Source organism: Littorina saxatilis, linkage group LG2 (assembly GCF_037325665.1).
Source record: "Littorina saxatilis isolate snail1 linkage group LG2, US_GU_Lsax_2.0, whole genome shotgun sequence".
In the NCBI taxonomy this organism is placed as follows: Eukaryota; Metazoa; Mollusca; class Gastropoda; order Littorinimorpha; family Littorinidae; genus Littorina; species Littorina saxatilis.
This window is the reverse complement of record NC_090246.1, coordinates 65791823-65807941: the sequence shown is the minus strand read 5'-3', so window position 1 is coordinate 65807941 and position 16119 is coordinate 65791823. Positions and strand designations below refer to the sequence as shown.

The 16119-nt window shown below is 40.1% G+C and overlaps 1 protein-coding gene across 3 annotated transcripts in view; it reads left to right on the top strand.

Annotated features, from left to right (window-relative positions):
• The window catches only part of LOC138959551 (intraflagellar transport protein 56-like), a 44256-nt gene extending 28599 nt beyond the window's left edge, over positions 1 to 15657 (top strand). Inside the window, exons 15-18 of one of the 3 annotated variants that reach the window (XM_070331071.1) lie at positions 5366 to 5472; positions 7501 to 7634; positions 10338 to 10400; positions 13406 to 15657. In XM_070331071.1, coding sequence (XP_070187172.1) covers positions 5366 to 5472; positions 7501 to 7634; positions 10338 to 10400; positions 13406 to 13520 — 419 coding nt within the window. In that variant the 3' untranslated portion in view covers positions 13521 to 15657. Of the gene's footprint in view, positions 1 to 5365; positions 5473 to 7500; positions 7635 to 9329; positions 9463 to 10337; positions 10401 to 13405 lie in introns of all 3 variants that reach the window. The other 2 variants (XM_070331074.1, XM_070331072.1) reach the window with 2 other exon arrangements.
• Positions 15658 to 16119: the final 462 nt, after the last annotated feature.

Sequence of the window (16119 nt, the reverse complement as noted above, 5' to 3'; positions counted from 1 at the left end):
TCCATGTTGAACAATCATTAAGCAAAAGCGTTGTTTGAAGTTTGAAGGTTCTAGCTTCAAAAATCTCTGAAAAAATATGTTTCATCCGTTTTCTGAACCACATGTGACCCAGCCGTGACCTTGAAATCTGACAAGGGTCAACAAGACTTTTACCATGCATGGGGGCGATTAAACCCCAAATGTGTGTGAAGTTTCAAGGTTTCAACTTAAAAAACGTCTGAGAAAAATATACATTTTCCTTTTTGGACAATGTGTTGCACGCAAGACAACACGACAAACGCTCGTGTTATCATTCTTTTACTTTAAGGTCGACTTGCGTGCCCGCTCTTTCGCTAATCTCAATTAAAATTCATCTTAGAAGTTCGGTTTTATTACGCTTTTAATTAAGAAGATTAAACTAAGACAACAAATAGTTAGTTTTACCCATTAAACTCGATAAGGTAGTGACATTTTATGTTGAACGCAAGAAGGTGTCGCACGCAAGATCTGAAAAGATGTTGACGACATAATTTCAACACTTGATAGCGCAATCGTGGTTCGTGATTTCTTCACAAATTTTGAACACAGAATGTGTCACGTGGTTCCGTAAATGAAGTAGATCTTTGTACATGTAAATTTTGTTTTTAAAAGAAAATAACCGTTAATTACCGAACATTTTGTCGCACGCAAGATATGACGAAATTTTCAAATCGTTTTCAAAAATGCTGTTCAAAAGTTCTGCAGTCTTTGCTGGATTACTTGAAAGACAGCAGTTTGATACACCGTTATCGCTTGACGTGTCGACATCAATTCCAGAGTTTTTGAAAAAGAAATTTAGTAAATATCTGCGATTGAAAAATGTATGCCGTGATGACGAATCATCTTGCGTGCGACACCTTAAAATTCGGTTATCGAAAAAAAAAAATTCTCTCGAGATTTAGATTTGACGTTTGGTCTCTAAAGCGATGTTTCAGGCATTCAATCAAACTAAATGCAATTCATTTGTGCTTCTTGTTATTTTTCTGTGGCATATTCAAAACACGAGGTATCACGATGTCCTTTTTCAGATGGCCGGTTTTGGCGTTATTTTTGACTTTAAACAAAGATAACTTCAAAACCGTTCAAGTCAGACACACGAAATTATGTCCACTATCTCTTCGCACATTCATCCACACACACACCAATTTTCAGCAGACACACGTTTTTAGAAACATTTTTATTGTAAAACAAAGTCGTCTTCTGTTCTGTGAGCACCTTTTGGCACTTAGTCATATATATATATATGTATATCTATATCTATAAATATATAGAGATAGGTGAGAGTGTATTTTTCGCGTGGCTATAAATTGATTCGACCTTTTCACTTTGACAGTAAGAACAACTTACGGGTGCAAGGGAAGCGTTGTGGACAGCGCAGTGGACAGCGCAGTGACATTCTAAAAATAGTAATAGTAACTTACAAACGGGAAAGCCACACGAAGGAAGGGAGATAAACGCCAAACACTGGAGAAGATAAGGAAGAGTTACTTATAATGGTGAAATGAACACAAAAACCAAAATCAGTTCAGCGCTGCGCGCTGAGAGCACGTGTTGAAATATCTCATCGATGATATTGTGTCCGGGGTGTAGCTGAATACGGTGTCCAAATTTGAAAAAGATCCAGCGAGAACTTTGGCGTTGTGATGTGGTGTAGCGGCTTTGGTGTGTCGGTATGGGGGCCCGGGTAGCTGAGGTGGAACCAAAATCGGTTCAGCGCTGCGCGCTGAGAGCACGTGTTGAAATATCTCATCGATGAGGTTGTGTCCGGGGTCTCTCTGAATAAGCCCACCAAATTTGAAGCAGATCCATCGAGAACTTTGGCCGTGCATGGCGAATACACAAATACACAAATACACAGATACACAGACACACAGACACACAGACACAAGTCGTATATATATATAGATATCTATATCTATAAATATATAGAGATAGGTGAGTGTATTTTTCGCGTGGCTATAAATTGATTCGACCTTTTCACTTTGACAGTAAGAACAACTTACGGGTGCAAGGGAAGCGTTCTGGACAGCGCAGTGACATTCTAAAAATAGTAACGTAGAAACAGGAATATGGATTGAAGCCACACGAAGGAAGGGAGATAAACGGGGTGAATCGCGAGACAGAGACAGACAGCGTGGCGGTTCACCACAATCACCTTTGAAGGCGAAGTCCTGTCAAACGGGATTGAGAATTTTAGAACTTATTTCTTAGCCCTATATTATCTGTTGTGGCTTCTCAAATGCCAGAACATACAGACAGACAAAAGCCGCTAGACCCCATCACAAACAGAACTCTATAATCCACAGGTGTTGCTTACACACACACACAAACACACACACACACACACAGAGAAGCCGTATATATATATGTATATCTATAAATATATAGAGATAGGTGACAGTGTATTTTTCGCGTGGCTATAAATTGATTCGACCTTTTCACTTTGACAGTAAGAACAACTTACGGGTGCAAGGGAAGCGTTCTGGACAGCGCAGTGACATTCTAAAAATAGTAACGTAGAAACGGGGATATGGATTGAAGCCACACGAAGGAAGGGAGATAAACGCAAAACACTGGAGAAGATAAGGAAGAGTTACTGGGAATGGTGAAATGAACAGAAAAACCAAAAACACGTGTTGAAATATCTCATCGATGATATTGTGTCCGGGGTGTAGCTGAATACGGTGTCCAAATTTGAAAAAGATCCACCGAGAACTTTGGCGTTGTGATGTGGTCTAGCGGCTTTGGTGTGTCGGTATGGGGGCCCGGGTAGCTGAGGTGGAACCAAAATCGGTTCAGCGCTGCGCGCTGAGAGTATGTGTTGAAATATCGACCAGGTTGTGTCCTGTCCCGGGTGTATCTGAATATGCCCACCAAATTTGAAGCAGATCCATCGAGAACTTTGGCCGTGCATCGCGCACACACACACACACACACAGACAGACAGACTGAGACAGACACAAGTCGTATCTATATATATATACGACTTGTGTCTGTGTGTCTGTGTATTTGTGTATTTGTGTATTCGCCATGCACGGCCAAAGTTCTCGATGGATCTGCTTCAAATTTGGTGGGGTTATTCAGAGAGACCCCGGACACAACCTCATCGATGAGATATTTCAACACGTGCTCTCAGCGCGCAGCGCTGAACCGATTTTGGTTCCACCTCAGCTATTTTGGTTCCACCTCAGCTACCCGGGCCCCCATACCGACACACCAAAGCCAAAGTTCTCGGTGGATCTTTTTCAAATTTGGACACCGTATTCAGCTACACCCCGGACACAATATCATCGATGAGATATTTCAACACGTGCTCTCAGCGCGCAGCGCTGAATCGATTTTGGTTTTTGTGTTCATTTCACCATTATAAGTAACTCTTCCTTATCTTCTCATATTCTCCAGGTTTTCAGCGTTTACCTCCCTTCCTTCGTAATGGTGCACTATAGTGTGAGTGGAGCGTCTTCGGATATTCCCGGCGTTCTGTTACTGTTACTATTTTTAGAAGGTCAACGCAGTGTCCAGAACGTAAATTGGACCCGTAAATTATCCTCACTGTAAAAGTGCAAAGGTCGAATCAATTTATAGCCATGCGAAAAATACACTGTCATCTATCTCTCTATAGATACGGCTTCTCTGTGTTTTTGTGTGTGTGTGTGTGTGTGTGTCTCTATGTGAGCAACACCTGTGCATTGTTCAGTTCTGTTTGTGATGTGGTCTGGCGGCTTTTGTGTAAATTTATGTACTGGCCTTCCTTTTAGAAGCCATAACTTGCTCAGTCCTGTTTGAGTGGAGTTCGCCTCCAAAGGTGATTAACACGGTTACATTCGTCGACAAGGATGGGACTCGATATGGTCAGGAATGGCATTATGGCCACTGAATCATTTTCGTGCTGTTCCCATTCCATGAATCTGGGAGGGACCTAAGCTTGGCGGGTCCATTGTTCGGACCCGGCGAAGCCGGCGTACGGCTCTAAGTACTTCTTCCCGGCGAAGCCGGCTACCCGGCGAAGCGGGTATTCATTCTAGTATATATATAGATGTCTGTGGTAGAAACGTTAACATTTGAAGACGTCACAACATTTGAAGACGTCACATTATGACGTAAGAGGGTTAGACGTCACGCGAAGGAATTACTGAAAGTCTCGGTCATTGTTATTTTGAGCGGGCCGAGACTATTTTTTCTTCGAAATCGGCCGTTCAGATCTAGATCAAGTGTATCGCTTTCTTGCACAGTGTCACCTATGCTTACTGTGTGTGTGTGTGTGTGTGTGTGTGTGTGTGACGGAGTGATTGAGTTTGTGTTACTGTATGTCGATTTCTTACGTGAGCCGTGAAGGCTTCGCCTCTTGTTTTACAGAGGTTATGAGCAAAAAGTCTGAGAAAACAAGGTCTTAAAATGAAGTCTAACATTGGGGTTCCACTGCACTTGTAAATTGGTTTTTGACTCACATGCGAAGCAAAAGTGAGTCTATGTACTCACCCGAGTCATCCGTCCGTCCGTCCGTCCGTCCGTCCGTCCGTCCCGGCGTCCGTCCGGAAAACTTTAATGTTGGATATTTCTTGGACACTATTAAGTCTATCAACACCTGATGTGGCCTGATGGTGTATGGTTACAAGATCTCAAAAAACATGTGCGGCAACTTGACCTCACTTCAAGTTCAAGGTCACAGGGGCCGTAATTGTTGTCTTAAAAACGACCATTTTTCACATTTTCGCATTTTTTTCTGAAGTTATCGAGAATGGCAACCTTAGCTATGTATGCTATACAGGGCAATGTAAGCCCTATCTTTGGACACCAGTTTGGTTGACCTTGCTTCAAGGTCAAGGTCGCAAGGGTCCTTTAAAGTTGGATTGTATACATATTTTGAAGTGACCTTGACCCTGAACTATGGAAGATAACTGTTTCAAACTTAAAAATTATGTGGGGCACATGTTATGCTTTCATCATGAGACACATTTGGTCACATATGATCAAGGTCAAGGTCACTTTGACCCTTATGAAATGTGACCAAAATAAGGTAGTGAACCACTAAAAGTGACCATATCTCATGGTAGAAAGAGCCAATAAGCACCATTGTACTTCCTATGTCTTGAATTAACAGCTTTGTGTTGCATGACCTTGACCTTGGGTCACATGTATTTTGGTAGGAAAAATGTGTAAAGCAGTTCTTAGTGTATGATGTCATTGCTAGGTTTAGTTATTTGACCTTGACCCTGAAGGTGAAGGTCATGTAAAGGTCAAGGTCAAGCATGTGAGTCGTATGGGCTTTGCCCTTCTTGTTTTGTGTGCTCAGAGTGACTTGAATCTGGCAATGGAAGACTTGAAAGTCTTGTGTGTTTGTGTGCAGACATCATGAACCGCAAGGCGCGTCTGGCCTGGGAGCTGTACCTCAAGATGGAGACGTCGGGCGAGTCTTTCAGCCTGCTGCAGCTCATTGCCAACGACTGCTACAAGGCAAAGTTGCATTTATCTCTTATTTTCTTTCTTTCTTTCGTTCTTTCTTTCTTTCTTTCTTTCGTTCGTTCGTTCGTTCGTTCGTTCGTTTGTTTGTCATTCGTTCTTTATTTTTTTCTTTTCCCATAGAAGTAAATTCACTCATTGATGGTGATCTTTATACACAGGTCGCCATTTCCGAACATGCACACTTTTTAGGTCTTGTCACTGCCAGTTTTGACACTGGCTTGCTTTGCACTGAATTTGAGTCCGTTTCTACGCAGTGTCTCTTCGACAAGCAAGTCAAGCATTTGCTACGCAGTCAGATTATCGGTAATGTTTACTGGTCCTGTCATTTCACTAAACTGGACCAGCCACTGTTTGTATCCATCTGCACTTTCGTAAATTCCGTTTCGTAACCGTCACTGTGACTTGACGAACTGTCATTTTTTCACCGCGATACACAGTTCATTGCGAAGATCTTCCTCGGTAATTCGTTCCAATTCCACATACTTTTTGAGTCACTTGAGAAAAAGTGACTCTATGTAATCGGTCAGTGTTAGTCTGTCCGGCCGGCCGTCCGGCCGGCCGTCCGGCCGGCCGTCCGTAGACACCACCTTAACGTTGGACTTTTCTCGGAAACTATCAAAGCGATCCGGCTCATATTTTGTTTAGTCGTGACCTCCAATGACCTCTACACTTTAACGATGGTTTCGTTGACCTTTGACCTTTTTCAAGGTCACAGGTCAGCGTCAAAGGAAAAATTAGACATTTTATATCTTTGACAAAGTTCATCGGATGTGATTGAAACTTTGTAGGATTATTCTTTACATCAAAGTATTTACATCTGTAGCCTTTTACGAACGTTATCAGAAAAACAAGGGAGATAACTAGCCTTTTCTGTTCGGCAACACACAACTTAACGTTGGGCTTTTCTCGGAAACTATAAAAGTGACCGGGCTCAAATTTTATGTGAACGTGACTCCCAGTGACCTCTACACTTTGACGTCTGCTTTGGTGACCTTTGACCTTTTTCAAGGTCACAGGTATGTCTTGAAGGAAAAAAATTGAAATATCATATCTCTGAAACTATTCATCGGATTTGATTCAAACTTTATAGGATTATTCTTTACATCAAATTATTTACATCTGTATTGTGTTGTGAATAGCAATTTCTTCCTGTCCATCTGATGCCTCATATAATATTCAGAACTGCGAAAGTGACTCGATCGAGCGTTTGCTCTTCTTGTTGTTGTCAAGAAACAACTCGAAAGAAAGTTTCAAACTCATCATCCTCCATCTTGCTTGTCGAAGCGCTAAAGTACTTTATCGATGCAAAAACAAAAGCAGAAAACTTCGACGAAACCGACTCAAATGCAGCGCAGACGACACGACAAGATAACGGAAGGAAGTGAGCCTCGCTTTGGCTCAAGTGCCGTTAAAAATACCATTATTCTCGTATGCAAATACGAACGAGAAGTTGGTCATACGAACAAGCCTTGTGCTGGCGACGCAAATTGCTGCTGGCTGGCAAAGGGGGGGGGGGGGGGGGGGGGGAGGGGGATGGCTGGGCGACGAAAATCGCCGCTGGCGTGCTAAAGGTTAATTTTTTTTCTTTCTTATTTTTGTTAAATTCCATGACTTTCCATGGCTTGAATTGAAATTCCATGACTTTCCAGGCCTGGAAAATTAAAAATCAAATTCCATGACTTTCCAGGTTTTCCATGACCTGTACGAACCCTGTTAACCATGCTGCCAAGGTGGTCTTTATATTAATTTTTGTTGTTCAAATGTATTTAGAAGGGGCAGTTCCACTATGATGCTATGGTGATCTTTACAGTTATGGTTGAAATATTTGCAGATGGTTCAATTCTACTATGATGCCATGGTGATCTTTACAGTTATTGTTGAAATATTTGCAGATGGTTCAATTCTACTATGATGCTAAGTTGACCTTTACAGCTCAAACATTTGCAGATGGGTCGATTCTACTACACTATCAAGGTGATCTGATGGTGATCTTTACAACTGTTGAACAAATGTTTACAGATGGGTCAGTTCTACTATGCTGCCAAGGCATTTGACGTGCTGGAGAGGCTGGACCCTAACCCTGAATACTGGGAAGGCAAGCGTGGGGCTTGTGTCGGTGTCTTCCAGCTCATCATTGCGGGCCATGAACAGAGGTGAGTGGCTGCTTTTGCTTTCTTTAGAACTCTGACAGCTCTGTTCTAACGACCCCTCTGTGCTCGAGACAGCAGAGGGGGATCACATACAATTTGGTGGTGGCTAATTCCCATGCAAATGTGGTTAGTCTTTTTCACTCTTTGCTGATGCCTGTGACAGTAATTGCATTGCATCTTTTTCTTTTTGTTTCCTCAACAACTTTTGATTTCCCTGATATTAACCTGTAAGAGAACCCTGTGTCTATAGAAAAGATGAAAGGTAGATGAACATCAGTTTAGCCCTTGGGATGGTAGTGATTATGTGGAAATATTGTTAGCTTTGAAATTTAAGTTTGCCTCATTGCAAGTATGCAAATAAAATGTTGGTTGAATGGTAACATTAATACATAAGCCATGCTGAGTGCAAAACTGATTAGGTTATTTTGTTGACAACAGGAAAACCCTTGGGTTGATGGAGGAGATTGGAATTTCAGAGTAATGTTGACCCTTTTTATCGTTTACCTGATTAGAAACTCCTCCTCACACTTTTCTTTTTGACCAGTGAGGCCTTTGTTCAGTTGTAACAAACTTTGGCAGGCAATGATCTCAACAGGGTGTTCTTTTCTAATCTGAAGAGTCTTTCCTACCCTTTTCTGTCAAGCATAATTCTTAACTTTCTAAGTTTGACATATTTGCTGAGAATGTTAAAACCTGTATTAATGGTCTCTGTTTCTTCATGTTTTTTATATCTATTTTTCATTCATCTATACTTATTTTCTTTCTTCTGTCTGTATTTCTGCCTGTCTGACTATCACTCTCCCTCTCTCACGCGTGTGTGCGTGCTCATATACATGTATTAACCTTCCCCTTAAAAATCATCCTTTTACTGTTCCTTCATTCTTTCTTTTGTGAATTATTTAGATTTCCTGTACCTGCAAAATCAGCTGTGGATTTTTGAGTCACTTGAGAAAAAGTGACTCTATGTAATCGGTCAGTGTTAGTCTGTCCGGCCGTCCGGCCGGCCGGCCGGCCGTCTGGCCGGCCGTCCGTAGACACCACCTTAACGTTGGACTTTTCTCGGAAACTATCAAAGCGATCGGGCTCATATTTTGTTTAGTCGTGACCTCCAATGACCTCTACACTTTAACGATGGTTTCGTTGACCTTTGACCTTTTTCAAGGTCACAGGTCAGCGTCAAAGGAAAAATTAGACATTTTATATCTTTGACAAACTTTTCTCGGAAACTATCAAAGCGATCGGGCTCATATTTTGTTTAGTCGTGACCTCCAATGACCTCTACACTTTAACGATGGTTTCGTTGACCTTTGACCTTTTTCAAGGTCACAGGTCAGCGTCAAAGGAAAAATTAGACATTTTATATCTTTGACAAAGTTCATCGGATGTGATTGAAACTTTGTAGGATTATTCTTTACATCAAAGTATTTACATCTGTAGCCTTTTACGAACGTTATCAGAAAAACAAGGGAGATAACTAGCCTTTTCTGTTCGGCAACACACAACTTAACGTTGGGCTTTTCTCGGAAACTATAAAAGTGACCGGGCTCAAATTTTATGTGAACGTGACTCATTGTGTTGTGAATAGCAATTTCTTCCTGTCCATCTGATGCCTCATATAATATTCAGAACTGCGAAAGTGACTCGATCGAGCGTTTGCTCTTCTTGTTATTATTTTCGTCCTACATTATGCGTACACAGGGATGCTTTGCATGAGGTCCTGCAAATGCTGCGAAACACCAGCAACCCGCAAGTCGAGTACATTACTCGAACAATGAAAAAGTGGGCTCGCGACAACAAAGTTGCAGTGTAGAACGCTGACCAGCAGTTTTTGGTAAACAGCAAAGGAGAAGACAGAATGTTGTTGGGATGTGATGGGTGTGGTATAGCACTGGAGTCACTCTTGTCTGGCAAGTGCACTTTGTGTGCTTCTAGCTTTGGTGCATGGCCATTCTTTGTGTCATTGTAGAGACTTTATGTTCAAGTATTGTACAGGTCGTATCCATAGGCTGTGTCATGTCATGGGTTATTGTGGCATGGCAATGCATGATCAGTTTCATGGTGTGTGGATCATCAACGCATGAAATGTGTCACTGTGTTTGTCTTATTTTTTTTAGCAGTTTACTGCCGGATAAATTCTTTTCTGTTACATTATAATTATATGGTTGAAGGAAACGATGGTATAGTATTAGTCGGCAATTTTTCCCACATCTGGTAGGGCTAATATGACACATCCAAGGATAATCACTGTAGATTCATCAGTGATAGAAAAAGGCGCACTAGTAGTTTTATCTATGACTCTTTTTAAAGACTGAACAAGTGTTGAATGTAGAGGAAATAATGGTCTAGTCTTCCTTGCCACAGAAGGTCCCCTGTCATCCTAGGATCATGGAATATATTTCTTTTTCCATATGCAAAGGAACATGAGCACAGTACGTATTTCAACAGTGGCTTGAAACATATTTAGACAAATTTGACATGTGCATTTAGATGAAAGGAAATTTTGTTGGCAAGGTAAAAGTAGGAATAAACTAGCTTACCTGTGTTGCTGTCTTGGACGGTTTTCAGGAAAGAGTCTACTCTAATTATGTCAGAAAACCATATTAGATTGAAATGGTTATATTTACTTACTTACTGCCTGTTATGCCGGTTGGCATGTAGGGTAGCAACAAAGTATAATGGTTATGCATGATGTAAATAATGTTGCAGAAAAAAGGATTTTACTCGTCAGTTTGCTGAACATGAAGAGTCTGTTTTCCGTTTGGAACAAGAGTGAGATTGCCATTGGCAGTTGAAAAATGTTCATTGTTATTGAAGATGCAACTGACAGTTTTGGATGCATGTTGTTGTTGTGTGACAGTAACTGCATACACGTTCGAATTTCGTTTGTCTCTCACTTATGGAAATCACCTTTGAATACTGTGGTGGAAGTTTTGTGCGTGGTATGTTATGAATGCTTTTGGTTTTGTGTTGTTCTACAAGGGCGCATGGTTCTGTGTTCAAGTTTGGGGTAAACCGCTGATATTTTGTTACTTTCAGCATTTTTTGTTGTTGTTGCGGATTTGTGTTACTGCTGTTTGATGCTGCAGTGTTCAGTCCTGACTGAAATTATTTGATTGTTTTTGACTCACCTGAGTAATTGGTGAGTATTAGGATTCATATGGCCGGCCGTAGAAAAAAAACTTAACGTGAGGTTATCTCAGATGTTTTTCAACCAAGACCTCTGAAACTTTGCACACTTATAGGGTTTGATGATCTCAGAAAGTGACCCCAGTTTGGTTCATCCTCGTCAAATTTTGGGGTCATAGCTGGGTCATGTCATAAATACTTAACGTTGAGGTTATTTCAAGTGTTTTTAAAGCTAGCGCTTTGAATCCTTGCACACTTCTAGGGTTTGATAATCTCCCGACTCGATGTAAGTTTGATTGACCCTCGTCAAGTTTTCGGGTCACAGGGGGTCATGTTTGATTCATAATAACCTAACGTTGATGATATTTCAGACGTTTATTAAGCTAGAGCTTTGAAACTTTGAACACTTAAAGGGTTTGATAATCTGCCAACATTACCTCAGTTTGGTTTACCCCCGTCACATTTTGGGGTCACAGTGGGGTCATGTTCGTAAAAACTTTACGTTGATATTTTGTTCATTATTTTTGGAGCAAAAACCTCCAAATTTAACACAATTGTAGGTGTTGATAATCAGCAGACATGACCAAAATTTGGCTTGTTTTCGTCAAATTTCAGAGTTACAGCATACAGATATTTTCTGGAGAAGATTTTCACCCCTGAAATATCCACTGAGCTATCAAGAAAATAAGTCTTGAGGTCATCAAGATATGATTTCATTGTTTGATTTGGTTACAACTTAGTGTCTTGGCTGGGGGGGGGGGGGGGGGGGGGTGGGGCGGGATTGTAGGTAGTGGAATCCTCCTTTTAAGACCTACAAAACCCTGAGAAAATCAGGTCTTAAAATGGGGGTAAACTTACAGAGGTTATGAACAGAATATCTTAGAAAACAGGGTCTTGAAAATGTCTTAAAAGGGAGGGAGTCAGTCAGTCTTCCATGGGGTAAGGTGGTTCAGGGAGGGGCGGGGGTAAGGAAGGACTGAGTCGTGTGTAAGCATTTGGTTTTCTTGTTATCGAATGTTGCTGCTTGTGTCACTGGCAGATTAAAGATACAGCTAAATAGTTCTTTGCATGTGCATGACTCTACAGTTTTTCCATTACTATGAGTCTTTTATGTTTGTACTGCAGATATTTTGCATCTGATTTATCTTATTCATATTGTACTAATTTTATCTTGGAAATATACTGAACACTGATTTTGAACTGCTGGCCTGTCCATTTTCTTTTCTGTTTGCATCGGGGTTGCTAGAATTTGCTGGATACAAGGATTACATTTATCTATTTTTAGTTTCTGCAACACATTTTTTACTCTTTAGTCTCTGCATGGTGCCGGTAGTTGTCTCCCTTACTTTGACACAATTCTTTTCCTTTGATGCAATATTTATATTTCTTGGGAGTGTGTGTATGTGTGATTGTTTGTGAGAGAGAGAGAGTCTTCTATAGACTGTACTTTCTTGTTCCTCTTAGTCCTTTTGGTGATTTTTCTACAAAAAAACTCGCTTAAGAAATAATTTTGGGTCATATTGTGGTTCATGTAGATAGAGATTGATTGTATGATACTGTTCTGAGATGATGTGAAGTTTGTTCAAAACTACCTGCATTTGTAGAACATCTTAATCCTAACCTGTTTCAAAATAAACACCATATGTGTGTTGAAAATATGTGTATTTGTTAAAATAGAATTCAGACACAGACACCCGATTAAATGGCACAGACAGTCAGGCCCAAAAACAAAAAAACAATTAAAATGACCACCAACTACATACATGTAATCAAAATGTTTTGATTTGCTCTTTTCAAAAGGGTTAAATGTGTGATAGAATGATTCTGGTGGAATTAACATTATTTCTTTTGAACATTTAGGTGGGTCTTGCATGATTGTGCTGTATGCCCTAGAGTTTGGTTGAATGGACACAAATCCTAACTTAATTGTTATAAATAAGAACTACCTTTGGGGCTCTAGAATGAATATTTGCTTAAAAATTGAAGGGTCATGGTGTCAGGGTTTTCAGAGGAAGACTGAGTTTGTTCTCACTTTTTTTTCATTTAGTAAATTTGATATGCATGAATGAATTAAGTGAAGTAAATAGAAAGTGTGAAAGCTTGAATTAGATGTCATTATTATGCATGAAAAAGATGTGCCATCAGGACTGTAAGCATTAACAATATGTTGGGAACTGTCATTTGGATAATGTTTAGATCTTAAGTTTGGACTGGAGATTGATTTATTGTGTTATCTTGACATCATAGTAATTTATAGTACGGGGAAACTTCTCTTTTGAGACCTAACAAAATCTGAGAAAAGCAGGTCTCAAAAATGAGGAAGTTTTAAAATGGAGGTAGATTTACACAGGTTATGAACAGAAAATCAGACAAAGCAAGGTCTCAAAAAGGAGGGAGTCTTAAAATGCAGGTAGATTTACAGAGGTTATGAACAGAAAATCAGACAAAGCAAGGTCTCAAAAGAGGGAAGTCTTAAATTGAGGAGTCTTAAAATGCAGGTAGATTTACACAGGTTTTGAGAAGAAAATCTGAAAAAGCAAGGTCTTATAATGGGGGAGTCTTAAATTGAGGGGTCTTAAAAAAAGTAGTTCTACTGCATTGAAGCTTTTCTGAGCTGTTAACATTTTGTGGTGCCCATGTTGTTGCAGAGAGACACTGCGTGACGTGATCAACATGCTGCGCAACACCAGCAACCCGCAGGTGGAGTACATAATCCGCACCATGAAGAAGTGGGCCAAGGACAATCTGGTGCCCGTCCCTTAACTTCCGTCTCCCTCCTAGATCTGATCAGCGTCCTCACTGTCAACATCGTTAGCACCATGAAGAACATCATTGTCATCATCGAGAGGAACTTTGTGCCTGTCCATGAACTCTGTTTTTATGCTTAGCTTTGCCTCATTGGAAAATGGATTTTGTATTATCTTATGGACTCAGCTGGTTATGGGACTGAAACAGGATTACAGGAATGAATTTCAATTGTATAGATTTTTCTGTTTAACTTCTTCGCTGCATGTTCAGTGAGCTGACTCTAATTTTGGGATGTGACTGCGGACAAGTTTTTTTGAAACTTTTTGATAGAGATTAAGATGTTGAGGATACCTTCATTATGATTACTCCTCACACAATTTTACACATGCAACTAGTAGGAATGGGAGTGGTTGAGATGGCTTTCAAGGGGTAGAGATGACAAAATATCAACTGTGATGAAAAGTGTCTTCATGAATGGTCAAAATTTGACATTGACTGAGTAAATCCATGTTCAAAGAGAGTTTCTTTGCTAGTGGTATTCTATGTGGAGGAGGGGAACACATCCTCATGTTTTGGTTTGATTTGTTGTTGAATGTGAAGTAATCCGTCCTTGTCGTTCTGCATTCAGTCTTGGTAATTATGGTGTAGAGCTTCTACCTTTTATTACATGTATGCGCAAGAAAAAGAGAGAGAGTGTGTGTGTGTGTGTGTGTGTGTGTTTGTGTGTGTGTGTGAGTGTGTGTGTGTACATGATGTGTATTTGTGTGAGTTTGCATGCATGTGTAGTGGTACCTAATGTTAGGTGATCTTGAACAGATTGAGATATTTATCAGAGTAGTATGTGCTTCTTTAACGATTTTTATCATGTGCTTAGTCCATAAAATGTGTGAAGTGACATGATTAGTTTGTTTAGTATATGTACAACTGCCATTTTGGCCTATTACATAACGTGAAGAAATATTATCTGTGATATCACCATGACCAGGCAGGCAGATGCATCCGTCCAACAAATGAGGGAACATGTTACTTTTGGGTCAACAAGTTACCGTCCACATTCCATTTTAATGCATATTGTATTTTTTTGTGTTACTTCTGATAAACGGAAAGTTTTGTTGGACATAATGAGTTTTACCATGCTAGTTTGAGTTTACAAAGTGTCACAGTCAAAGCTTGTCTTATAGTGGTTTTTTGACTCACATGCGAAGCAAAAGTGAGTCTATGTACTCACCCGAGTCGTCCGTCCGGACGTCCGGAAAACTTTAACGTTGGATATTTCTTGGACACTATTCAGTCTATCAGTACCAAATTTGGCAAGATGGTGTATGATGACAAGGCCCCAAAAAACATACATAGCATCTTGACCTTGCTTCAAGGTCAAGGTCGCAGGGGCCATAAATGTTGCCTAAAAAACAGCTATTTTTCTTATTTTTCACATTTTCTCTGAAGTTTTTGAGATTGAATACCTCACCTACATATGATATATAGGGCAAAGTAAGCCCCATCTTTTGATACCAGTTTGGTTTACCTTGCTTCAAGGTCAAGGTCACAGGAGCTCTTCAAAGTTGGATTGTATACATATTTTGAAGTGACCTTGACCCTGAACTATGGAAGATAACTGTTTCAAACTTAAAAATTATGTGGGGCACATGTTATGGTTTCATCATGAGACACATTTGGTCACATATGATCAAGGTCAAGGTCACTTTGACCCTTATGAAATGTGACCAAAATAAGGGAGTGAACCACTAAAAGTGACCATATCTCATGGTAGAAAGAGCCAATAAGCACCATTGTACTTCCTATGTCTTGAATTAACAGCTTTGTGTTGCATGACCTTGGATGACCTTGACCTTGGGTCAAGGTCACATGTATTTTGGTAGGAAAAATGTGTAAAGCAGTTCTTAGTGTATGATGTCATTGCTAGGTTTAGTTACCCTAAAGGTCGAGGTCAAGCATGTGAGTCGTATGGGCTTTGCCCTTCTTGTTTTTTTATGGAGTTTGACAAGTGTTTATGTTTTTTGAAAAACATCCATTAAAATGTTCAGGTTTCTTGGTGAAAATGATTGTGTTTTCCAGGTGTTTTAAAAATGAGTAAATTGAAATGTTTGTTTATGAATTTCTTTTTGTAACAAATAAAAGCAATGAAAGGATGGACATTTATTTGGACTGTTTGATTGTAGTAAGTCTGTCTGTCTATCTGTCAGGATCATCATATGCCCATCTGTCAATGTGTCTACATGTTGATATGTCCAACTATTGATACTCTACCAGATAATAATAATATTACTGTTCTGTGTGCTGTGTACGGTAATAGTGACAAGTCCTTGGCTGAAAACACAGCGCTGTTTCATCAGATTCAGAAATTTATATTAGACAGCAAACGTTTTTGTTAATACCATATGTTTAGTCATTTTGTTATTAGAGCATTGAATTGTTCAAAAGTGGATGCAATCTCTCTCTCTCTCTCTCTCTCTCTCTCTCTCTCTCTCTCTCTCTCTCTCTCTCTCTCTCTCTCTCTCTCTCTCTCTCTCTCTCTCTCTCTCTCTCTCTCTCTCTCTCTCTCTCTCTCTCTCTCTCTCTCTCTCTCTCTCTCTCTCTCTCTCTCTCTCTCTCT